Source organism: Rhizophagus irregularis, chromosome 1, assembly GCF_026210795.1.
Source record: "Rhizophagus irregularis chromosome 1, complete sequence".
Classification (NCBI taxonomy): domain Eukaryota; kingdom Fungi; phylum Glomeromycota; class Glomeromycetes; order Glomerales; family Glomeraceae; genus Rhizophagus; species Rhizophagus irregularis.
The window spans coordinates 3,992,625-4,018,648 of NC_089429.1; the positions used below are offsets into that span (position 1 = coordinate 3,992,625).

At 31.3% G+C, this 26,024-nt stretch overlaps 6 protein-coding genes across 6 annotated transcripts; 4 read left to right on the top strand and 2 right to left on the bottom strand.

Annotated features, from left to right (window-relative positions):
- Positions 1-10,135: 10,135 nt before the first annotated feature.
- OCT59_000811 (uncharacterized protein) lies at positions 10,136-10,947 on the bottom strand (the record flags this gene model as incomplete). The annotated part of the gene is made up of 2 exons (XM_066139126.1): positions 10,136-10,652; positions 10,835-10,947. The coding sequence occupies 2 exons, from the start codon at positions 10,945-10,947 to the stop codon at positions 10,136-10,138; spliced, it is 630 nt and encodes a 209-aa protein (XP_065988560.1).
- A 933-nt stretch (positions 10,948-11,880) lies between these two features.
- OCT59_000812 (uncharacterized protein) lies at positions 11,881-14,522 on the bottom strand (the record flags this gene model as incomplete). The annotated part of the gene is made up of 4 exons (XM_066139127.1): positions 11,881-12,609; positions 12,794-13,035; positions 13,144-14,258; positions 14,476-14,522. 4 exons carry the CDS (start codon positions 14,520-14,522, stop codon positions 11,881-11,883), a joined length of 2,133 nt encoding a protein of 710 aa, XP_065988561.1.
- A 1,161-nt stretch (positions 14,523-15,683) lies between these two features.
- Positions 15,684-16,368, top strand: OCT59_000813 (uncharacterized protein; the record flags this gene model as incomplete). Its single annotated transcript, XM_066139128.1, has 3 exons — positions 15,684-15,878; positions 15,957-15,978; positions 16,133-16,368. 3 exons carry the CDS (start codon positions 15,684-15,686, stop codon positions 16,366-16,368), a joined length of 453 nt encoding a protein of 150 aa, XP_065988562.1.
- Positions 16,369-17,686: 1,318 nt separating this feature from the next.
- On the top strand, positions 17,687-18,735 carry OCT59_000814 (uncharacterized protein; the record flags this gene model as incomplete). The annotated part of the gene is made up of 4 exons (XM_066139129.1): positions 17,687-17,753; positions 17,852-18,192; positions 18,290-18,495; positions 18,564-18,735. 4 exons carry the CDS (start codon positions 17,687-17,689, stop codon positions 18,733-18,735), a joined length of 786 nt encoding a protein of 261 aa, XP_065988563.1.
- A 6,018-nt stretch (positions 18,736-24,753) lies between these two features.
- On the top strand, positions 24,754-25,248 carry OCT59_000815 (uncharacterized protein; the record flags this gene model as incomplete). Its single annotated transcript, XM_066139131.1, has 1 exon — positions 24,754-25,248. One exon carries the CDS (start codon positions 24,754-24,756, stop codon positions 25,246-25,248), a length of 495 nt encoding a protein of 164 aa, XP_065988564.1.
- An 82-nt stretch (positions 25,249-25,330) lies between these two features.
- OCT59_000816 (uncharacterized protein) lies at positions 25,331-25,801 on the top strand (the record flags this gene model as incomplete). The annotated part of the gene is made up of 1 exon (XM_066139132.1): positions 25,331-25,801. One exon carries the CDS (start codon positions 25,331-25,333, stop codon positions 25,799-25,801), a length of 471 nt encoding a protein of 156 aa, XP_065988565.1.
- Between the last annotated feature and the right edge of the window lie 223 nt (positions 25,802-26,024).

Genomic DNA, 26,024 nt, shown 5'->3' on the forward strand with positions numbered 1-26,024 from the left:
TGCAGAAATCATTTATTACAATTATTTATATATAAAAATAAGGAGCTTGCTATTTATCACTGGTGGCAGTGTTGTACATGGGACATGTCCCGCCAAAATTTTAATGTTCCAGACATTGTCCTGTCCCATCCACATCCCATCCAAAAATTGTCCAAATTTACAATTTGTCTTATTAAGACAACACCTAATAGGCTATAATTTATAATTAAGATCACATAATTTTAATATCCCAATATCCTAGACATTGCTAAAATCTTTAGACGTGTCCTGGACTATCCCGTCCTGTCCCATCCATGAACATATCCCGTCCCTATGACAACACTGACTGGTAGTGATCATCACCGGTATCACATGATTTTATAAAATTTGTCCAAAATTAAGGAATTGACATGTTAATTTCTTTTTATGGGTTTAAATGATATTATACAATCCAAAAAAAGCAATTTTATTTTTCATCAAAAATGGAGAAATACATTATACAAGATTCCAAAAAAGGAAATTTTTATGTAGATCACTTAATTCTGGCCAAAATTTTAAAAATTATGTGATACTGATAATGATCACTGCCGGTGATTTGTAGCAATTTTATAAAAATAAAGTGAATTATATTTTACATCAATTTTTAATATATTTATATTAAAATTTTTTTGTGAATCATTGAATTCAAGACAAATTAAGGCAAAATTTCAATATATATTTCATTTAAAATTTGGACTTTTCTATATCATTATTTTTATATGTAAATAATTGCAATAAACAATATTAATATAGTAAAAGTCCAAAATTTTTATATGAAATATATACTGAAATTTTGTATTGATACTCATTTTATCTTGAATTTGATGATTTACAAAAAAAATTTGACATGAAATTATTAAAAATTCATGTAGAAATATAATTTACTTTATTTTTATATATAAATAACAGGATCTCGGACATCACATATATAACTCATAACTGATCTGCATGAATTTAAGTACTTTTTGCTCCTGCTAAAATAGATCTAATTTGCTAAAAATCAAATTATCACATTTCAAATTTATATTAATTTGCTAAAACTCAAAATATGAGTTAATAATTTTTTCTTTTATTATCAATAAAAAAATAAATGATTAATATAAATTAAACTGCCAATTTTTATAATTAAAATATGTAGATTATAGATAAAATAATAATTAATAAAAATAATAAATTAAATAAATAATTATTAAAAAATAAAATGTTGCGAAACTAAACGGACGGGTTTTGGCCCGCATTATGCTTAATTTTGGCCGGATTTATACTTAATTTTGGCCAAAATATAACCCGGACCCTGAAACTAATATTTTTAAAAATATTATTTATAAAGTTAAAAAAAAAGGATAAGTTAAATTTAAAAAAAAGTACCAATTTGCTCAAATATAAAATATGACTTTGTAAAATCAATACAATTTGCTAAAACTCATAATTATGACTATTAATTAATTTTCAATCAATTTGCTCTATCTAAAATTATGAGTTTAACCTAATTTTGATTGAATTTGCTAAAACTCAAATGTAAGTTATATATGTGATGTCCGGAGTCCTTAAATAACTGTAATAAATGATATTCACATAATAAAAGTTCAAAATTTTTATAAGAAATATATACTGAAATTTTGCATTGATGCACATTTTAATTTAAATTTGATGATTTACAAAAAAAATTTGACATGAAGTTATTAAAAATTCATGTAAAAATATGATTCACTTTATTTTTATATATAAATAATTGTAATAAATGATATCCACATAGTAAAAGTTCAAAATTTTTATATTAAATAGATACACATTTTATCTTGAGTTTAATGATTTACAAAAAAAATTTGATATGAAAATATTAAAAATTTGTATAAAAATGTGATTCACTTTTATTATATGAAAAATTATATATTTTAAAAATGTAAAAAATACACTTATATTGTATTTAAATTTTAATTTAAATATATTTTAAGTAGAATTTAAGTACTTGAACAAAATATAAGTATATTAAAAATATATTTTAAGAATATTTTAAGCATGTCGACGAGTAGGCTATTTTTTCGATCGTTTAAGGTTTATTAGAAATGTAATCTCCCCTTTATATTTTTTTTTATTTTTTTTTATTTTTTAGCTAAGGTAATGCAATTTGTGAGTTTATTAATTATATGTAAGAATATAAAAAAAACATCTGTTATATAACTAATTTATTAAAACTTCAAACCAGTTTCCCATCCATAAGATTGCTCCTATACCCTACCATTACCTTATGAAATTCACCTATATCCTTTAAATCTCCCCTTTATATTAATGTATAGTGATTCTTTTAAGTATAATAAAAAAAAAAAAATTTTAAGCATTTTTAAGCATATTATAAGTATATTGTAAAATTAAATTGATACTTATTTTAAATATATTTTAATAAAAAATTTAAATGTATTTAAATATAAATACTTTTTATAGAGAAATAGTAAATAAATAATAATATTAAAATATTTCTAAAATTAAAGTAAAAAATTCAAATACACTTTTTTAATAAATTTATCTTTATTTTATATATATATATATATATATTTTTTAATGATTTATATATGCTTTATTGATATGTAGTTTATATACTATACAAATAAATTATCATAAGCTATATCCACCCAGTTGATCCGCTTTTGGTAGAAATACAATAAACAAAAGATAGCGGCTATGAAATGAAAGTTAACTGGCCGAATGATATTAATGATCCTAAAACATGGATGCAATACAGGCTTCAGGTCCCCGTATAAGCATATATGGATGATACGGTATTTTTAGAATCCTCAAAATACAAAAAATAGTAGATATTGCAAATGAATTCTACTTGATTAATGATATTGATATTAACATTAAGAAGTCAGAAATGATAATCATCAACCTGACAGTGGAAAGACACGAATAAACCATTGAACTAGATCAGGATCATTCTATAGTTCAAGCCACAGATGATGAAATAAGGTATCTCAAGGTCTGGTTCTTCAACAAACTGAATAGGCGACGATGGATGCAACGCCTGTCCACTATAGTAAAGAACTTTTGTGATACAGTCCGTAGGAAATTCGTTCCAGCTGGTCAATGTATATACTTAATCAATAGGGTATTAATACCTAGATTGACATACATAGCTCAAATCATGACATTGACAGAGCAAGATTGGAATTACGTATTTGCTCCAGTAATGAAATTGGTTAAAAACTGGATGAAATTACCTAAGAATACACCTTCGTCATTATTGTTTTATGAGGGTGTCTCATCAGTTTGGATCATCTATGGAAAATCTATTGCATCAATATTATAACAGATTTAACGATTAGACTGAATAGTGATTCACACGCAGCGATATCTACACATATTAGACTCAGAGATGCGCAGCTTAAATCACTCATCACTGATCCGATTTTTGACTGCGATCTTTACGTAATGCCTTGGATAAAACCTCAAATTCAGAAAAACGTTTCATTTAATGTTTTGGTAATAGGCAAAGCTCTCAACATATCAATGGCGATAAACCTGATTGATAGATCAACTTGAAGTATTTCAGAAGGAAAAGAGCCATTATTAGAGTTCTTTAAGCAATATCTGCTTACGAAGTACATATACTGGATCAACCAAAGCTCACATTACCCAATATTCTATATTGATCAATTATTTATTAGGGGTAAATATCTTATAACATGGAAGCAATACCGTAAATTAGCACTACTCCCAATATAAAAAAGGGTAGCTAGATGGTATCGTGAGGTGGCCCATTTGTGCACATCCAGAATTGATAACATAACAGTAACAGATGATCTGGAACTTGCTGAAGTTAATTATTGAGCATTTTTACTGGACATTATACCAGACGCGCATCGTAAACAAGTTATTTTTATTCAGAAACCCCTGGCTGATTCAGATGCATGATTAATAGGCAAAATTAACAAGATACGACATCACGTACAGGGATTTCAGTAAATTATCGTCCGAGATACAATGATAATGGTGTAATTGGATGGCAGGACATGTGACGATCCATACCAGCTTACTGTTGTAAAGTGGCAATATTAGATAAAGGATTTAATATGCGTGGCTGGAGTTTTCCTAGTGAATGGCTGTCATCAACTCATCAACCTAACATCACGATACTTGAAGATAAGTTACCAATAGTATCAGCTCAAAACCCTATAATTAGCCTACCATTGGTTCAGAACATATGGGTTCACAGATGGATAGATGATGATATCCTGAAAGCACAACTAATGGATATTAGAAATAAACTACTAGCAGAGAGAACATCGGTAGAATATTATACAGATGGTTCGTTCAGGCCAAGCACCCCTACATCAATGGGTAAACAAGATCCCAATTTAGTGTATACAGACATGGGTACAACGTTTTGTGTTAATAATGAACCTGCTTTGTCAGTCCAAGCAAATGTATCACTATGGCCCTCTTCTACACGTTCAGAATTAGTGGCTATTTTTCTGGCATTACTCACAGGTCCTATGAATGCTAAAATCAAGATTTATACAGACAGCCAAAGCATCATTTACAAGATTAACAATCAACATAATAAATCGGACAGAAAACTATTGAAGCAGTTTAATTCTTTATTATTACTTAAGATAGATATTTTTTTACAGGAAAAAAAGATGAATCTAGTATTGGTGAAAGTTAAGGGACATAGTGGAGATGTTATGAATGAAATGGTAGATGAATTAGCTAAAAACACAAGTAACAGCAGCTGTTACTTCAACAACAGGTTTAACTATAGCAATAGGACAGTTAGATTTTTTCCAATTTTTAAACAGATTCCAATTGAATACAACTTAAGAAAATTTATCAAAACTCTAATGAATACCAGAGTGGCAGCAGAATGGTCAATGCTAAAAACCAATGGACATGGAATACCAATTGCCTGGAACATAACTTGGAATTTAATTCATAGATATAAAGGGTTTAATTGTATTTCAGTTAAAAAACATTGGCATTTAATATTTATTATTAAACTATTTGCTAAAATTCTCCCTTTAGGTACTACTCTAATACAGCGAAAACCAGATATATATAAAGATTTTGTTTGTTCTAGGTGTAATGCTAACAAAGAAGAAGACATATATCATTTTATTGAATGCAATGCCAATAAGGATCTATAGCCTGTAATTAAAAGCAGAATGCAAGATGATGTAATTCATATAATTCAAAAATAGAGTAATATGTCAAAAAATACATCTAAGGCTATAAGAGAAAAATTAGACCAGATACTAGGATCTCAACATGACAACAACAAATTTATTGACTTTTGCTTTCTTGCTTTGGAAACTAAAGTTAACACTAATTTTTCCAAAGTATCAAAACAGTTATTTGGATTTTCAGAGTCAACAAACATTTTATTTTTGGCCTCACTTCTGGACTCCTTTATTATTCATTTTAAAGAACTAATTTGGCTGCCAAGATGTAATGCTACTATTGCATGGGAAAAGGCTAGAAATATTAGAAGAAAAGACAAGTTAAATGAATCTGAATATATGGATCATTATTTAAAATCCTCTCACCAACAGGATAATCATTCAAGACAGGATAAACATCTCTCAAAGAAGAATAATTTACCAATTTCACAGAAAGGTCAAACAGTAGTACTTGATGATATTCTTTTTGAGCTGGATTCAGTACAATCTGAAAACTCAGTGAATGAAAATTTCATTTTATCAAAGTACTATAGAATGGGAAAAAAAGCTCAGGATCAGATGTGCTTACTGATTAGTAATAACTGGTAATATAGTTGGGCTTACAAGAAGACAAAAAATATTATTGATAATGTTATAGCAGACCTAATAACAATATAACTATTAATATTCTGAATTTAAATACAGCAATTCTGAAAGGAATAAGGAATGGGAAAAAAAAAAATATATATATATATATATATAATATATAATATATAATAATAATAATAATATATAATAGATAGATAAATATAGTATTACTAATTTTTATTTTTTTATTTGTTTTAGCATTTTGATGATTGCATCCTTATGGGTGGATATAGCTCATAATAATTTGTTTGTATGGTATATAAACAGGACCCCAGATATCTAATATAAAGGTTATAATGGACTTTTGGCCAAAAACACCACTTTTTGCTGAAACTCAAAAAATCGTTTTTTGTAAATATCTCAGCATCCAGTAATTCAATTTTAATGAACTATTTTTTATTTTGTAGCCCTCATTTAGCTCTACAATTTAAAAAAATGTTCATCAAAATTGGACCACTGGATGCCGAGATATTTACAAAAAACGATTTTTTGAAATTCCTGAAAAATGGGCCAATCTGCCGAAAGTGTGACTTATGACCTGTTTTGGAGATATCCGGGGTCCTATATAAACTTGATATCAATAAAGCATATATAAATCATTAAAAAAAAAAAAAGTATATGTTACTATTACCTTTTTTTCCTCAAAAACTGACTTTGCTGAAACTTGGAGTTTACAATCGATATTGATTAGATATCGCAATGATATCATTACGATATCATTACGATATTTTGATAAAAAATAGATTTGACATCGTTAAGTTAGTCGTAACTGTATTTATTTGACATTGATTAGTTTGATATCTCTGTGATATCGCTGTGATCATTATGCGATGTAAATATTATCACGTAACCACATCGTAGTGATGTCGTATTAACATTGAATTAATATTACAACAATATTTGACATTTATTTGATATCGTAACCATGTCGTATTAACGTAGTGATATCATATTAACATCGAATAATATTCAAAAATATTTTATCTATTTGATATCGTAACCACATCGTAGTGATATCGTATTAATATTGAATTAATATTACAAAATATTTGACATTTTATTTGATATCATAATCACATCGTAGTGATATCATATTAACATCGAATTAATATTGCAAAAATATTTTACATCTATTTGATATCGTAACCACATCGTAGTGATGTCGTATTAATATTGAATTAATATTACAAAATATTTGACATTTTATTTGATATCGTAATCACATCGTAGTGATATCATATTAATATCGAATTAATATTGCAAAAATATTTTACACCTATTTGATATCGTAACCACATCGTAGTGATGTCGTATTTACATTGAATTAATATTACAAAATATTTGACATTTTATTAACTACATCATAATAATATCATATTAATATCGAATTAATATTACAAAAAATGTTTTACATTTATTTAATATCATAACTACATCGTAATGATATTATATTAACACCGAATTAACATCACAAAAATATTTTTATTGTAATATATGTTTATTATTTATTATACATTAATAATAATCATTTTTTATTAGTGGATTATTATGGGTGAGTGGAGTACGTTTCTTTTCTTCCTTTTTTTTTTTATTCTTTTCTTCTCTTTTTTGTTCTTTTCTTCTATTCTTTTCTTCTCTTTTTTATTTTTTTCTTCTTCTTTTTTATTTTTTTCTTCTCTTTTTTATTTTTTTCTTCTCGTATGTGAGTGGATGGATACGTCATTTTCAATTTTAAAATATATATATATATATATATAAAAAATAAAAAAAACAATCATGATTAATAAAATGTACTCTTTGTAAAATATATTTAAAATTTAATACATAACCTTGGAATAATAGTTAGAGCAGGTAATTCCGGGATTTTGTAAAGAATAATAAAAATGATAATATTTTTAAGTTAGTTCTTTCTTTAAATTTTTTTGAAAGTGGTTTGTTTCTTAAAATCATAATATTGTAAAAAAATGCTGGTTGCTACGACTGACAGATAACGACAAATTGTCAGGCTACCCCAGACAAAGTAATTGGAAGGCGGAAAATGCCATAAATATCCAGCCCTATTTTACAACATTTTCTTCCAGGCTAAAGCAAATATTACAAAAGAAATTGCAAATATATTTAACAAGCAATAGATACATGGCCGTTGAAAAATATATTCACATTTATACCACAGTCTAACAAAAAAATACTCAAACCACAACATATTGTAAAAAAAATATGAAAAATACGCGTATATCCTATTTTCATACCTTGCTTAACAGCTCCACTATTTATTTAAAAAACGGCTTTTTTCTCTTTTGTATGTGGGTAGGTGGGTACATTTTTCCTTTCTTTATTCTTTTCTTTTGTATGTGAGTGGCGGGTACATTTTCTTTTCTTTATTCTTGCTTTTATTCTTGCTTTTTGTATGTGGGTGTCTTACTAGTTACTATGTTGAATATATAAACTAAAGTGTCCCAAAGTATTGTTAATATTGTAAAAAGATAATATAAGTATACTTTAAAAAGAAAAAAGAAGAGACGAACTAAAATACCGTAAAGTATTAATATAAAAGATAAGAGAAAAGCGTATTTTTGAAAATAAACAAAAAAAATCTCATTAATAAACGCGAATTTTAGCTATTTTTAGTTATCACATGCATGATATCACATGCATGTAATTAAAGTAATTTTAATTGGTTAATTTTAATTTATTATTACATCATGCATATGATTTTATTGGTTAAAATTTTATACGATACAAATTAAAATAATTATTTTATTATATTTATATAATTAATATAATTATATGGCTGTAAAATAAAAATTATTTTTTATCCAAATTCTATTTGTAGTATCATGATTTGGTAGTTGGCACCTTTCTGAATTACAATTATGAATAAAATGTACTTTTTGAACATTATCTATTACAGTAATTGGAAAAATACGTCTCCATTTATCTCCTGTTGCTTGAAGACGGTAAAGTGGACATTTTAATACTGAATGTTCAACCATAGTATCTTCAAACCAATCTACAACAATAAATGCATAATATTTGTTATTATTATCCTTATGTTGAAAGATACCTTTGATTATTGCATAAGATTCTTCATGATCTTCTTCATAAATTGTGATAAAATCATTGAGATGTAGGTGAACTTTTGAAAGGATACCATTTTCTTCTTCAATCATATATGATGCAAATAGTGCTCCAAAACGAGTCGAGTTGACTCGTGAGTTGGTCAAGTTGAGTCGAGTCGAGTTGAAAATTACAATCAAATCGAATCGATTCGAGTCGAGTTAATAATTTAATAAAATCGAGTCGAGTCGAGTTAAGCCGAATTAAGCCAAATTTATGGAATTTCCTTTTTTGGAAATTATGTTACACAAAATCCGAGACGAAATTTTTTTGAAAATTACAAAAATGGAATTTTGTGGAACGGCTATCGCCAAAAAAGGAAATGATCGGCATAGCCGAATAAAATCACGTGATTTAATTCGACTCGGTTTGACGGGCCAACTCGACTCGAATCAAGTCGAGTTTATATTTTTATAATTTTAACTCGACTCGACTCAACTCGATTTAACTCGAGTCAAATCGAGTTTACATATAACTCGACTCGATTTAACTTGAGTCAAATCGAGTTTACATATAACTCGACTCGACTCGACTCGTTCGGAGCTCTAAATGCAAATTTGTACCAACTAATTGAAGAGTTTATAAGTGCCGCCTCAAACTTCATATCCACATAAGATAAAAACAATTCAGTTTTAAAATTATGTAAAGTTAAAAGAAGTTTATCACGTTCCTGCTTTGACATTCTTTTTTTTAATGAAATATTGGAAATAAAGTTTACTGGAGATATAACTAAATTAAAAGATTAGTAAATATAAATATCAAACATGTACTACTATATGCAATAAAATATTTACTTTTTGTATTATCATCATCATCTTGAACTTGTTCAGTTGCTTCAGTTGAATATTTATCTTCTGTAACATACCAATTTAAAAATAATTGTCCAAAATTTGAATTTGTAAATCCAGTACAAGATCTATTAAATCTTGGATCAATACCACCATCTGCTAAATGTCGAATTGCAAATAAAGTATTGTAACGCTTTAATAAATCCAAATCTATATTTTTGAATACGATGGACCATTTCTTTTATACCAACTTGGGTATTAATAAGTGTTCCAAAGGTTTTAGCATGCATCAAAAGATGCATATTAACGTGTATATTTGGTAAATTAACAAAATTTACAAAAACCTATAAAAAGTAAAATATTGTTAATTATTTGAAATTATTCCATATTTCAATATCAAATTTGTAACTATACCTTTGGAAGGATTGAAAACTCTTCTTCAAGACATTGTTGCAATTTCTCATAGCTATCTGATGTAAATTTCTCGTTAAAAACCGCTTTCATAGTTTTTGCAACATGTATCCAACAAGATATAATAATTTTTGGAACTGAACTAACTCGAAATGCATCAATTCTTTGTTGAATCATGGCTGTTTCATTACGGTTGATACTTGATTCTTTTAAAAACTGGTTTAACAAAAATGGCATAATCATAGCTAATCTAAGTAAATCTGACATCATAAAACTATTGTAGTGAGTAATCGGATTTGGTAAGCGAGACCATCTTTTTGGGATTTCAAAATTTTTCCAAATTTCGATAAAATTATCTTCTTCTTTTCGTGAAAATAATTCACAAGTTAATTTTAGTAGCCGCCCAATCTTTCCTGCAGTCGCATGATAAACATCCTGCAGCGTCTGTAAATGTCTTTCCCTTTTTAATTTATCTAAAATACTAGGTAATGATCGTATTTTAAGATTTCTTCGTCTGTAATATGATGATAACGTAATGTTGTTACGATATCCTGATTGTGAGCACTCAATGATTCTTTAGTAGTTTTACAAGTACAACAACCCTTATTTGCATTATGTCTAAATTTATTTTTTAAACAATTTTAATAGTTGTCATAAAATTATATTATTATATTATTAACTAAATTGAAAAAATACCTTAATACTCCTGTCAAATCGTTACCTTGAGGTAAATCTGCCGTAACAACGCCTAAACCAGCAATTATCCATGCATCTTGTTCTTGCACCTTTCCTTTCTCTAATTCCTTCATTTCTGAAATGAATGGTATCATAAATTCGTCAAATTTTCCTCCAAATGGAATAAACCCAATAACAAAATGGTTCTTTATTAGCTTTCTTTGATGTGCTGGCATATTTCCAAACTGTACATAAGCATCACCTAGAGAATGATATACATTTCTAAATGTACCAAAATCATCATAATAAAGATCTAAAAACAGCTTATAGATTGGCATAGATGATGATGGTGGATTTCTGATAGAAATGTAATCAGATGGATGTAGGTATGAAAGCTTTACATTACAAACGTGCCAACGGTTATTACATTTATAAATTATTTCACTAATCTGCAATGAACCATCAGGAATATTTTGATGTTGAAACATCATCAATATAGTTACTTTTTCTAAAATTTGAGAAGTCATTATAATTAAAAATGGTTCGTCTTGTAACCATACTTCACTGGTAATAGAACAACGTTGTCTTGGTAACCTTTTTAAATTTCTGGGTAAATCTCTATATTCCAAAATTTTTTGAATTTATAACTGATAATATCCATCATCATTTTTAAAATTGATCTTAATCTTCCAAGTTTTTTTTGACCATTATCATCATGATAGTAAACAAAATCACCAGATCGGTACAATACTATTTATTAAAAATAACTTTAATAAATATTATCAATGATAATAAATTATAATTGTATCAAAGTGTATTATTTTATAACCTTCTGATATTAATATTTCGTGTTGTCCAAAAAGTGGGGATTCCCTCCATAAATTTCCATGCCAAAATTCTGATTTTTCTTCAGAATTAATGCCGGGTTTAAAATACATATGCTTTATTAGCATCGGATTATTAAGAACAGGCCATATAATTTCACTGATTGAGAGTTGATACGAAAGTTTTGATCCTCGTGAGGTTGATGGAGTTTTTTTTTAGTGAAATTTTAATAGACTTTGTTATTATTGGTAGGAGAGGAAGACGTTTTCTCCATGATTGGAATCTTCGGATATTTTTACCATATGGGTAGGTTCAAATTGAGAATTGTGAATGATATCGACAAGATCTTCATATGCTTTTGTAGAAACATTATGCTTCTGAAGCCAGCAAAATAATGCCGTAGTTGTATAATTATTAAAGTACAGTGCAAACTCACTATTGCAGAACGGTATCTTGTCTTCATCTAACGCTTCAACAATTTGATCTATTTCTTCTTCTTCATTATTACGTTCCTCTTCATCGTTATTACGTTCCTCTTCCACTTGATTATTATTATCATCATTATTACCTTCCTCTTCCTCCTCTTCGTCATTGTTTTCATTATTATCTTCCTCCTCTTCCTCCTCTTCATAATTGTATTCGTTATCACTTTCTTCTTCCTCTTCAGTATCAGATGAATTGACATTATCTTGCGAAAATATCATCTCATCATTGTAGTCTTGAGGATTAATTGATCCATATGCATTATCGTCATCATTAATGTCTTGAAAACTTAAATCATCTTTATGATCATACTGAAAGTCCATATCATCGTTATCATTATCAGGTGAACGTATAGGCGAACGAATTGCAACTCTCTCGTCAGAATCTGTTGTCTCATTAGGTTTGCTGTAAGAAAACCGATTTCGAAAATTTCCATGCCAAAATTCTGATTTTTCTTCAGAATTAATGCCGGGTCTAAAATACATATGCTTTATTAGCATCGGATTATTAAGAACACGCCATATAATTTCACTGATTGAGAGTTGATATGAAAGTTTTGATCCTCGTGAGGTTGATAAAGTTTTTTTTTAGTGAAATTTTAATAGACTTTGTTATTATTGGTAGGAGAGGAAGACGTTTTCTCCATGATTGGAATCTTCGGATATTTTTTACCACATGGGTAGGTTCAAATTGAGAATTGTGAATGATATCGACAAGATCTTCATATGCTTTCGTAGAAACATTATGCTTCTGAAGCCAGCAAAATAATGCCGTAGTTGTATAATTATTAAAGTACAGTGCAAACTCACTATTGCAGAACGGTATCTTGTCTTCATCTAACGCTTCAACAATTTGATCTATTTCTTCTTCTTCATTATTACGTTCCTCTTCATTGTTATTACGTTCCTCTTCCACTTGATTATTATTATCATCATTATTACCTTCCTCCTCCTCCTTTTCGTCATTGTTTTAATTATTATCTTCCTCCTCTTCCTTTTCTTCATAATTGTATTCGTTATCACTTTCTGCTTCCTCTTCAGTATCAGATGAATTGACATTATCTTGCGAAAATATCATCTCATCATTGTAGTCTTGAGGATTAATTGATCCATATGCATTATCGTCATCATTAATGTCTTGAAAACTTAAATCATCTTTATGATCATACTGAAAGTCCATATCATCGTTATCATTATCAGGTGAACGTACAGGTGAACGAATTGCAACTCTCTCGTCAGAATCTGTTGTCTCATTAGGTTTGCTGTAAGAAAACCGATTTCGAAAATTTCCATGCCAAAATTCTGATTTTTCTTCAGAATTAATGTCAGGTCTAAAATACATATGCTTTATTAGCATCGGATTATTAAGAACACGCCATATAATTTCACTGATTGAGAGTTGATACGAAAGTTTTGATCCTCGTGAGGTTGATGGAGTTTTTTTTGGTGAAATTTTAATAGACTTTGTTATTATTGGTAGGAGAGGAAGACGTTTTCTCCATGATTGGAATCTTCGGATATTTTTTACCACATGGGTAGGTTCAAATTGAGAATTGTGAATGATATCGACAAGATCTTCATATGCTTTCGTAGAAACATTATGCTTCTGAAGCCAGCAAAATAATGCCGTAGTTGTATAATTATTAAAGTACGGTGCAAACTCACTATTGCAGAACGGTATCTTGTCTTCATCTAACGCTTCAATGATTTGATCTATTTCTTCCTCTTCATTATTACGTTCCTCTTCATCGTTATTACATTCCTCTTCATCGTTATTACGTTCCTCTTCCACTTGATTATTATTATCATCATTGTTACCTTCCTCCTCCTCCTCTTCGTCATTGTTTTCATTATTATCTTCCTCCTCTTCCTCCTCTTCATAATTATATTCGTTATCACTTTCTTCTTCCTCTTCAGTATCAGATGAATTGACATTATCTTGCGAAAATATCATCTCATCATTGTAGTCTTGAGGATTAATTGATCCATATGCATTATCGTCATCATTAATGTCTTGAAAACTTAAATCATCTTTATGATCATACTGAAAGTCCATATCATCGTTATCATTATCAGGTGAACGTACAGGCGAACGAATTGCAACTCTCTCGTCAGAATCTGTTGTCCCATTAGGTTTGCTGTAAGAAAACCGATTTCGAATTCAAATTGGCTCTATTGGTTTATTGTGACTATATCGTCTTCTCATCCTTTGACAATTTAAATCCTTAACTTAATTTAGAATTTTTATAAAATTCAATAAATCTTTATAAAAATTATTTATTAAATACCTTAATACCTTTTATATTGTTTAGCGTATCGACAAAAAACCAAAATCAATTCAGTTAAAATTATTACCGATTTGCTATAGATTCTGATTGGAGTTTTGAAAGTAACACAATCATCAAGTTTTGGAACACAATCGTATACAAAATCAAGTAGCACATTGGAGTTTTAAAAGTAACACAATCGTCAAGTTTTGGAACACAATCGTATACAAAATCAAGTAGTACATGCTTTTTTTTATCGTTAATCAATACATAAAAATTCAATTAGTATAAAAAAAATTTATTTTATACTTGCTTAAATCTCACGAATGCGTCAAAAAACTTGAAAATTAAACTAATTGAATTGCGAAGTTTTTGACCTGTAAATTCATATGCAGGATTATAAAAAATAGTGGTTGAAAATTATACTTAATAAATAGAAAATGCTCTCGCGAAACAATAATTTAGTTAATTTAGTAGTAGAGTATTAAAGTTTACAATTTAATAAAATAATAGATAAAGTATGATTTAATTTACGATTATATATTTAATTTACGATTATATTTTTCGAACATCAAAACTAATGAAGCGAATTCGTTAAACACCATGATTGTTATTAGCAGACCAATTAAATTAATTTTCGTTAATTAATTTTCATTAATTTTAAGCTATTGTCAAAATAAAATAAATGTTGTGGTAAAACTTCTCTGATTGAACCTCTAAATCAACCACCATAGAAGATAATTACGTGTATAAAAACATCTTTATTATTCCATAGTAAGTCCTCAAATTGACCCGCGACTCACCCACGGTAAATGCTTTAATTTACCATAAAGACATCGCGACACACCCGTGATACACCTGCGGCATACCCATGGCTTATCCAAATTTGTTTAACAAATTTGTTTAAACTATTTATTCCACATCATTGCAATTTCTTATTGTGTTCATAGATTGTAGGCATAATAATTTGATTTTATTTTTTTACAAGGATTTTTTTTTTACACAGATTTTTTTTATTTTCCCACTCTTTTTACAAAATTCTTTTGTTTCATTAATTCTTTCGTTTTCATTAATATAATTCTTCGTTTTATTAATTCTTTCATCTTCATTAATATTTCATTAATTCTTGTGTTCATAGATTGTAGGCGTAATAATTTGATTTTATTTTTTTTTACACAGATTTTTTTTTTTTTACATGGATTTTTTTTTTTTACGGATTTTTTTTTATTTTCCCACTCCTTTTACAAAATTCTTTCTCTTTCATTTTCATTAATATTTCATTAATTCTTTAATAACATGTGGACTGATAGACAATTGCGAGTTTTAATTAATGAAAGAAAAAATAAAAACAATAATTTTCACGAACTTAATGGTAATATGAAGCATAATTTTTGGAAAGGGCTAGCAAGCAAAATAAACCTTGAATTCAGAACCACGTATACTGGGAGGCAATGTAAAGAAAAATTTAACGGCTTAGTGCGAGCTTATAAAGTATATAAACATTATTTTAGGTTCAACTACTATTTTAGCATATTAAATAGTACTAATATAATTTTATAATTTTATTAGAAAATGCAATTATATATCGAGGGTAAGCCAAAGGGAAGGAAAAGTGCTCTAGGAACGAAGTACTACGAGGAATTCAGTGAACGTTTTTGGGAAAAATGACGTAAATATTAGAAAATCACGTAAATATTTTATTTTTTTTTTATTTAATTCATAAATTAATCTGATTATTTATTTAGAAACAATTTATGATATTGCTCACGAAATCAACACAACAAGCCATACAACAACTTCGTCATCTTCACCACTACATTCACCAATATGCTCACCTATATCACCTCTCCGTTCACACTCATCATCATCACCTACGCCTCTCCGTCACTCATCACCTACACCTCTCCTCCATCACTCATCACCTATACCTTACCGTTTACGAGGCTCACCTTCATATTATGAAATCATTGAAATTGAATAATTTCGCCTCTCCGTTTACACTCACCTCACTTCATATGAAATTGTAAATCTTTCAAATCATAATTACTATTTTGTTATATTGATGTCTGTACAACATTTAATTTTGCTTAATATTATATTGCTGTACAACATTCAATTTTTTGCTTAATATTATATTGCTGTACAACATTCAATTTTTTTATTTTCTGAACGATGTATCTTTCATTATTTAGAAAAAAATACTATTTACTTTACTACATAAAATAATAAAATATGCTAAATCATTAAATAAGCAAATAAGCAGATCGTCACTGTATTATTTCAATTGGAATATTTTAATTATAACCTCCACAATTAATCATGAAAATTATTTTGAGAGTATTCTAGCAACCATCAAACTGTACTATGTTTCATCCATTTATCGTTTAAAAATTTCTCTTCCTTTAGCAGTTAAGTTTATAAATTTCTATTTAATGGTACTATTGAAATGTAAATTCGTTACCAACTCTAAATATTTTTGAATTTTGTAGCTTTACATAATATTCTATAGACTGCTCACGACTTTCTTTTCATAATTGTATAATAATATACAAAAATCATATGTTAAGGAGTTGCATTGTCTTTTCGCAAATTTAGTAATCAGTCACATATGAGTAAAAAGGTTTGATTGGGTTATTTGGATGCAATAATATCTTTAACATTACGTAATTTAATGCCGAACGATAATAGTAGCTATAATGGTTATACTTTTTGAGTTTGGTGCATATTATTGTATCACATAAAATGATACTTCACATGATTAATTTCTTCTCACTTCTTTCTTCTAATATTTTTCTTCTCACTCCTTATATGGCCTAAAAAAGTATAATAAAATTTATGAAATTGAATCGTAAATACGCAATAAAATAAAGATTTGGAACTGATTTGAAGTAATCTTCTATATAAAAAAAGTGTCCAGTATTCACTTTTATTATTAAATGAAATACAAATTATTTATATAAATTAAATTTAATTTTCGATCTTGAAATCATAATTTTTAGTTTTTCCATCTCCTGATATTTTTAACTGATCCTGCATTTTACACAATACACAATGATATTGAGATCATGTATATTTTCCAATTAAATACTACAATCATAATTACAATAGCTAAAATCTCAAAATTATATCATGATAACCTCGCCCTTTTTTTTTGTTCATTCAATGTTTATCACCTACTTTTTTGAGCAAGAAAGTTGCTCCACATTTTTTATTCATTCATATTTTCTTGATATATATCACCTACTTTGAAACAAAAAGGTTGTTCCACTTTTTTTTTTGCTCATATTTTTTTTTATATTATGACGACTAAACGTAAATCACCTAATAAATCGTCTGATGATAATCAAGAAATGGAAGTTGAAGGAGGTATGTAGATATAACTCTTTTGTAAATTTATAGTAAGTTTTGTTATATAGTTATATGTAAAAAGAATAATTAATAAATACCAAAAATATGTATAATAGGATCAAAACGAAAACAAATTACGAAAAAAAGAAGAGATATTAACATTGAGAAAGCCAATCAGTTGATGAAAAAAAGTAAAAACCATAGTAATAAAGAAGCTGCCGAATCTGCCGATAAAGAAGTTATAGTAGTAAATGAAAAAAGAAGTAATGATAATGATGATGATGATGATGATGATGATGCGAGTAAGACGGAAGATCATAAAAAACCCAAAGTATTTCAATCAAAGTCAAATTTAGAAATAGTTGCTTGGCTCGTCGATTATCCGGAAATTTTAAGATTGGCACTAGAAATGAACAATACGGATGTTGCTATCTCATCATCCAGTAAAATTATGGACGTAAGTATTAAATTAACATGATAATATTTATTTGTCTAAATCTTTTAAATAATGTATTTTTAATATTTTAGGATAAAATTTGTCTATGAGACGAAAGTGTCAAGTGTCTTTTTTACGTGCGAGAAGTCCACGTGGTGAAGTTTTTGATGAGTTGATAACAAAAATTTTCAAAATAAAAATACATTCGAACGAAGCTAAAAGCTACCTCAAAAAAACCCGAAAATTTTTCATCGATTTCAGAAATAAGTTTAACCAAATTATTTTAACTTCTGTAGAAGAATTTAAAGAAATAAGAAAAAACAGGTATTTATTTAATTGTTTCCTAGCTAACCAAATAGTGCTGTTTGTATTAATTATTAATTTAATTATAGAGCATCTACTGGAAGTTTATCTCAAAAGGAACTTATAGATTACGTTGATGAAGAATTTGTTCAAAAAATTTTAAGCCGACAGCTTGTAGTTGTTAATATTTCAGAATTAACAAGAAATGAAGGGTTCGATATCTTGGTTGATTTCGTAAGAGAAACCTTTAAGGTTTCGTAGAACAGAAAAAATTTGTCCGCCGTTAAAGAATTAGATAATATAACCAAAGAATTAACGATCCCTTCTAGGAGTGGAAATAAGATCGTTGATTCTTTATCGGTAAGTTATTTTATTTATACTGATACTTCATATCCTTTAATCATAGTTATTAATAATAATATTAAATTATACATAGTTATAAATCTTAGCAAACGCTCTAATTTTTTTATAAAATTATGCATTTTATAACGATATTACATTGAATAAATTTAGTAAATTTTACAAGTAAATGATAATATGAAACATCATTATTCTAAACATTATACCATAATGTCAAGTGATAATAATATAAAATAAAATGGATGTATAAAACTATAAAATGTTTGTCTAAGATATAACACTTTCAAGTTTAAAAAGTAATTATTGTTTTGTTAAAAATGGAATGGTTATTATGTGACATTTCTTCTTTAATGTATACGGCCTAAATATCTCTATATATTTGACGTTATTATACAGATCAAAAAGAATACATTTACGTAACATTTGTGTAAAGTAAGAACTTTAAAGTTTAAGCCAATTCTGACTGGTAATTTACAAAATAACAAACACATTTCTTAAAAAAATTCTGAATCAGAATACTTTTCCGGTTTTCATTTTCGATTCTGCAAAAAATTGAAAAGTTCAGGTGATAATTCAAGAAATATCCACCTATAAAAGACTAAACAATTATCAGGTTGATCAAGTTTGTGTAATACCAAATTTAATAAATTGTCTGATTAAATAATCGCGTATATTAAATGATCGCGTATATTATAAGGCTATTAATTCCTAAAAAGTCAATTTAACCACTATTTTATTTAAGACTATTTATTTTGTACATTTTTTTTTTTTAAAAAAAAAACTTTCTTTCTGAAAGTAGAGTCTGTTGTCGGGCTGGTAGTGTGTCTCGCTACGCTCAACCCACCTCGGCCAGGGGCCTCGCAGTACCTACATCTCCCCTCCGTGGGGTAGGAATCCCCTATATCTGTCACTATCTGTCATTAACATCTGTCATATAATAATATACTAAAAAAGAATGAAATAAGGGAAAAGAGAGGAAAATACGATAGAATCAGAGGGGTATGACAGATATGACGGATATGACAGATGTTTCAGAAAAATCGGGAGAGGATACTCCCAGAAAAAAGTTTTGATTTTACCCCCCCAGATCTGTCATTCTGTCATAGATCTGTCATATGATCAGGATTCAGTCTATTCATCTGTCGGAAGCAGTGAGATAGCAAACCGAGTAAACAGGTAGGTTAATAGCCCCTAGAAGGTCTGTAAAGCCACAGAGAGATAACCGGGTAGAAGCGCGGATCTTTGGAAAAAATACATTCGGCAATTGAAGATTAGGTAACTATAAATTAGTACTCGATTTAATAGAACGAAAAAATGACCACTCAAGCTCAAGTTATCCCCAAATTCGGTGAACAAACGAAAGCCTTTAGTATCAATGAGCTTAAACGGCTTATTGTCGCTGCAAAGAGTATGAGTGACCTCGATCAAGCCAAGAGGTATCTTTGCAGTTATTTCATTCCCTGTGCAGATCCTCATGGGGTTTTCTGGTGGGACCCGGATAGTAAAAGTTTGAAACACGTTATTGACAAAAATATTGGTAAACTTATCCGTCCAATTATGAAGGTATTCTACACACAACCTGAACAAGGACCCTCTCAAAAGACCGAGTTCAACATCTACAAATGGTTTATGGTCGAGAATACCGATGTATGTAATGCAACCTGTGATCCCCATAAACAGCGAATCTTCAGATCCTTAACCGGCCAACTCTATCTAAATATCTTCCCGGGATTCCTCCACGTCTTGCGTCCGATATCCACCTTTGAGTCTACAATTCACCTCGCGGTTAAATTTATCTTCTCTCACATTCAGGATATCTGGTGTTCGGGTGATTGGAATCTCACTGAGTATATCATCAAGTGGTTGGCCGGTGTATCTGCTGGAAGGAAGATGTACTCGATCCTTTACCTGAAATCTGGACAGGGTTGGGGCAAAGGCATTATAACAGATTTCATTCAGCGCAGCGTCCTAGGCACTCAACTCGTTTATAAGACCAGCGATCCTCAGACGATTCGTGGAAGTTTCAATGGGCAATTACAGGGTAAGATTCTTCTTCTTCTCGAGGAAATGCCCACGGAAAAAAGCCAGTGGAATAATCTGTATCGCTCTTTAAAGGATAAGGTAACGAGTGACATAATGGAAATCCATGAAAAATACAAGACACCAACACATTATAAAAACTTTATGTCTACTATCGTCCTAACCAACGAAAATGCTCTCAGAGTGGATAATGATGATAGGCGCACAGTGTTCTTGGATGCGTCACCATCCCGCAAGGGAGACCTCAACTACTTCAAAAAACTCGGTGACGCTATGAAATACCCAGGCGCCAGTGAGGCATTCTATGCTTATTTGAGAGCCATTGCGAATACTTACTCAGACTTCAATGGAAATCCGCCACCCATGACAACATCCAAACAGGAACATATCATCTCAACTCTTCCACCGCTATTCCAATTTATAAAGGACACATACCTCATAGTGAAAAATTATATGACCGACCTACCTGTTCAAGAATTTTATAGGGTATATACTTCATATTGCGAAACTCGTGGCATTACACCCTTATCAAAGATAAACGCTTCTAGAATCCTATCAAATGAGTTGAGTATAAATAGTAATCGGACTTATATAAATAAAAAGTTAACCCGAGTATATAGCATATCCAGGGAGGATCTTTACAATAAATACCTCGGCAAAAACTGGATCCACGAAACAGACGAGATAGATATAGAAGGAATTGATATAGAGACTTCTAAGAAACCCGCATCAGACCCCAAAGCCTTGGAAAAGTTCTTGGCAAATATATATAATCCAGCTAACAATCCACAAGACGTACAAGAGAAACCCGCTGAGAAAAAACCCGCTGAGAAAAAACCCGAACCCGCCGAGGAAAAACCCGCTGAGAAAAAACCCGCTGAGAAAAAACCCGCTGAGAAAAAACCCGAACCCGCCGAGGAAAAACCCGCATCTGTAATTCGCAAGACTCCTCCACCGCTTCCACCCAAGCATGACCACTTAAAAGAACGTCCACAAGAGTTAAGGGAAGAACAACCGGATCCCGATGAAGATACTAGTGAGTCAAACACCGATGAACCTATAGATAACTTCTCAGACTGTTATCTATCTGACGAGGAACCCAACCAAGAAGAACCTATCCCCGAGCCAGATAACTACGACGTTTTAGATGACTTGCTATCTGACTCAGATTTTACAACTGTAAACCCAGCTCCTGAACAACAACCCGAGTATCCCGCAGAATCTTCTGCATCTGTCACTAAGCCTGACCCAGAACCGGCTTCTGAAGAGCAATTTATCCCAGAACCCGACACAGAACCAGAAGTTGACCGGGATCCTGAACCAAAGGGAAGGCACTCGAGCGCACTGGGCTTGGCAAGAAAGACACCGATGGGATCGCAAACCATGGGTTAAAAATTTAAAGGACCAGGTCTTCAATGATCTCTACAATACAGGTAAGGAATTATGGGCCAAGTACCAAGATGCGTCAGACGAATATGACTGGGAAATACTCGCGTTTGAAATAGAGGAATGTCCCACAACGCGTATTGAGGACGAGTACCAGTACTACCTTATGGAGGTAGTAGACCGCTTCAAGGACTGGATTGAATATAATGGATACTTACCTAAAATACCTAGCCGTAAAGAACTCGCAGATTTAATAAGAATATACAAGGAGAATCGTAATGCCGAGATTATTCCCACCCCCTCTGGTTATGAAACTATGAGGGCAGATAAGGGAAAAGCGCGAGAGATCCCTGAGGAACGTCCAAAAACTGATATGGAACGTGAATGGGAGGCCGCCAATGGAATCATCGATGACTGGGACGAAGAGGATACTGAGGGCGCTATCAACGACATATTGTAAGCGCTATTTGAGATTATTTCTTTTTTTTTTCGTATATATATAGAAAGATATTATTTATAGTTGAAGACAAATCATATACATAAAAATGCAATACTCAAGAATTGCCCGCACTTTACCAACACGACCTGACATCAAGGAACTTCAGTATTCCGGTGCTCGCTTTTCCAGAGGAGCTATCGCCAGACTCGGTCAGACTCTCCAGACGCGATTTCCAGATAGAAAGTTCCAGATCCCTACTTCCCTATGAAAACTGGAAACCCGGTGGATGGACATCAGGAAACCAACCAGCCAGCCTCTTTTCACTATTAGACCATTATGATGAAGCACAACTACCGGATGACGCAGACCCTGATTATTTTGAACGATTCATAATTTATGCAAGAGATAGTCCACCGGCCGCAGGAGGATGCAATGGGGAGCTAAATGATTGCCTGTATGAATGCCTAAAAAATATTTACGGCACATTCTCTAAAATGCCAAAGTCAATCGAAAAGCCCGAGTATATCAAAAAGGCATTAGGTCTCAATCGCGATGCTCCCATCCCAGTTTCATGCATGGACAAGGTTGAACAACTCGCAGGAAGTCTCGCAATTAATATTGTGGGGGACATTACCCGAATCTCTAAGAGTAAGTCCGATAGACGTGCGACTCTCATCCTGTCAGAAGGCCATTACTCCCTCGCGTTAAATCCCGGAAGACTCCACTCCAGTAAATTAGATAAAAAGCGTAATTTACCCATTGTATACCATGAAGATGGGACCAATAATGTAGTCACAATATACAACGGCAAAACGGTTAAGTCTTGCACAATTGCGCAGTTTCAAAAAACTAAGAATTCCAAAAGTTCTTTCATCCCCGTCAAGAAAAACCGTAAGACTGGAGTATATGAAACTCTTGAAGAAGCATATCAGAGAATCCACGAGGAGCGGAATTCCTTTCTACAGGAGACAAAGAAGTTCGGTTTAGGAATCGACTTATCATACCATAACTGGTCTTACAAAAGAACGGCTCTCTGGTTATTCGAACGATTAAGTGTAGGGATTCCAGCCAATGATCCTCTTGACCCGATAGAAGCAGAGTGGTTAAGTGATGCAATGATGGGAGGATTAATCTGGGCAGATAACGAGTGGAAGGGCTATGGAAGACAGTACGATGCAACAAGTTTATACCCGAGTATTCAACAATCGAATGCAAACTTTCCAATCAGACGGGGTAAATTCCAGACACTTAATGACTTTGTTGACCACAGGGGTTATGCCTTGTATGGATTATTCCGTGCCAAGGTAAGTGGGAATAATATTCTCTTCCGACAGAATAAAAGGGGAATCTATACATTCATCGACTTACAACGAGCAAAAAAACTTGGTCTCAATATACAGTTAATACAGGATGGGAAGCCAAATGCATTGATATACGATAGAGAAGCGAGAATCCCTGGAACTGTAATATTCGGTGAGTATGTACACTTCCTCTTCAAAATTAAAAACCAGGGTGGCGTAGCTGGCCGCGTGGCAAAGCGAGTCCTCAACACATTATGGGGAGCATTATGCCAGAGGAAGCGTAATTACAAGACACTCACCGCAGATCAAACAGACCCGTTTACATTTCCAGAGGGCCATACACTCGACTCTATCATACCAGTAGGATCTGACCAGTGGCGATTCCAGTTCACAAACCCGGGTAATCCCTTCAAAGGTGAGTATCCCAGGATCGCCCCATTCTTATTAGCACGTGGTCGCAAAATCACATCTGAGGCAATTCAACCATACAAGGATAAAGTACGACGTATCCATACGGATGGATTTATTTTAGAAGAGCAGCCAGATAGCCCCGCGCTTTTCACTTGTTCAGAGAATGCAGATACGACTCTAAAGACTTTCAAGTTTGAAACCGCGGGATACTGCCATGTGAAAAATGCGAACAAGGTTATCTGGACATGATTGCTAAGAACTGGTAGGTTTATTTTTTACTGACATATCGTGATGGCATAATTGAATAAACCTATGGGATATGTAATCTTACGAGATACCCAAATGCAAAACACCGACGGATTAGGTAGACAAGACGATGAAAGTTTCCACGCGTGGGCTAAGCGCATTCAGAATGCTGTGCAATATTATGAGACTTGTAGTAGAATAGGTTTTCATAGGCGGCTACCTTATCCAAGGTCTCGTCAAGCTGTATATGCTTATATTGTGCACATTAGGAGAATAGTATCACGACTACCAAATAGGTGGTACTGTACCTACTGTAAATCTTTTATTGATCGCGGATGGGGAGCTGACGCTTTCATGGATCAAGCGGTGCGACTACATTTATATAGTTGCCCAAAGCATTTTAATTTCGACTATTATACTCATCATGCTGAAATGATCCAGAATGCCTTTAGGAGATATATAGAAAGAAGGAACAATAAAGCGGCTAGGATAATCCAGAAAGTCGCTATCCCCTGGTTATATAGACCAGGCTCTCCATTGATGCAAAAGGCCGAGCGACGCTTCTACTGTCTTGCAGTATCCCAAGTGTAAACCCTGAGGTTCATATTTATTTTTTCTCATTCGAATGAACAGGTAACTGAAGATTTATATTTTTTACAAAGTACAAAGAATCATGTCAACATATACCGAATTCGCAAGCATTGTTAACAGCACTGACAGCACTAGTGATGAGGTTATTTACGAGGCATCGCGCATTCAGCCTAGTGTTATCACTGACGAAACTGTCCCCAAGATTATCCGCGCATTAAAAGATACTATAGTAGTCGCATTAGTATCTGGGTTTAGCAAAACCAGTTACCTCGTCCAGGACCACGTGAAGTATATCAAGCGAATCCAAACGGCAAATTCTCCTGTATCATATGTGAAGTTCGTGGCCAGAAAACTCTTCCCAGATAATGCGGCATATACTGCTAAAATAGCAAAAATCCGCGAATCATACAAGAATAAACAAGCTCTCCTAGATAAGCTTGAGGCCCTCTTCGAATTGTATTATAATGCGACTAAGGACTCATCAACCGGTCCCCCAAAGCGAGCTATTACTAAAAACGAGGCTGAGAAAACCTTAACAGAACTTCTTGCATAAGCGGCTCCCTGTGGTCCTACGATCCCTAGTACGAATTTAGTCTATATTTTTTATCCATGTGTAATAGGCATACAGTAATTGAAGATAGACTATAGTATAAGTAACATAACATCATGTTGGACCGATTACCAGTAGAAATAGTCGAACGCATTGTCGCAAAAGATCCCGGATACTGACCTTATTGCAGCGAGTAAGGTAGATAGAGTGTGGTGGCGAGGAAGTT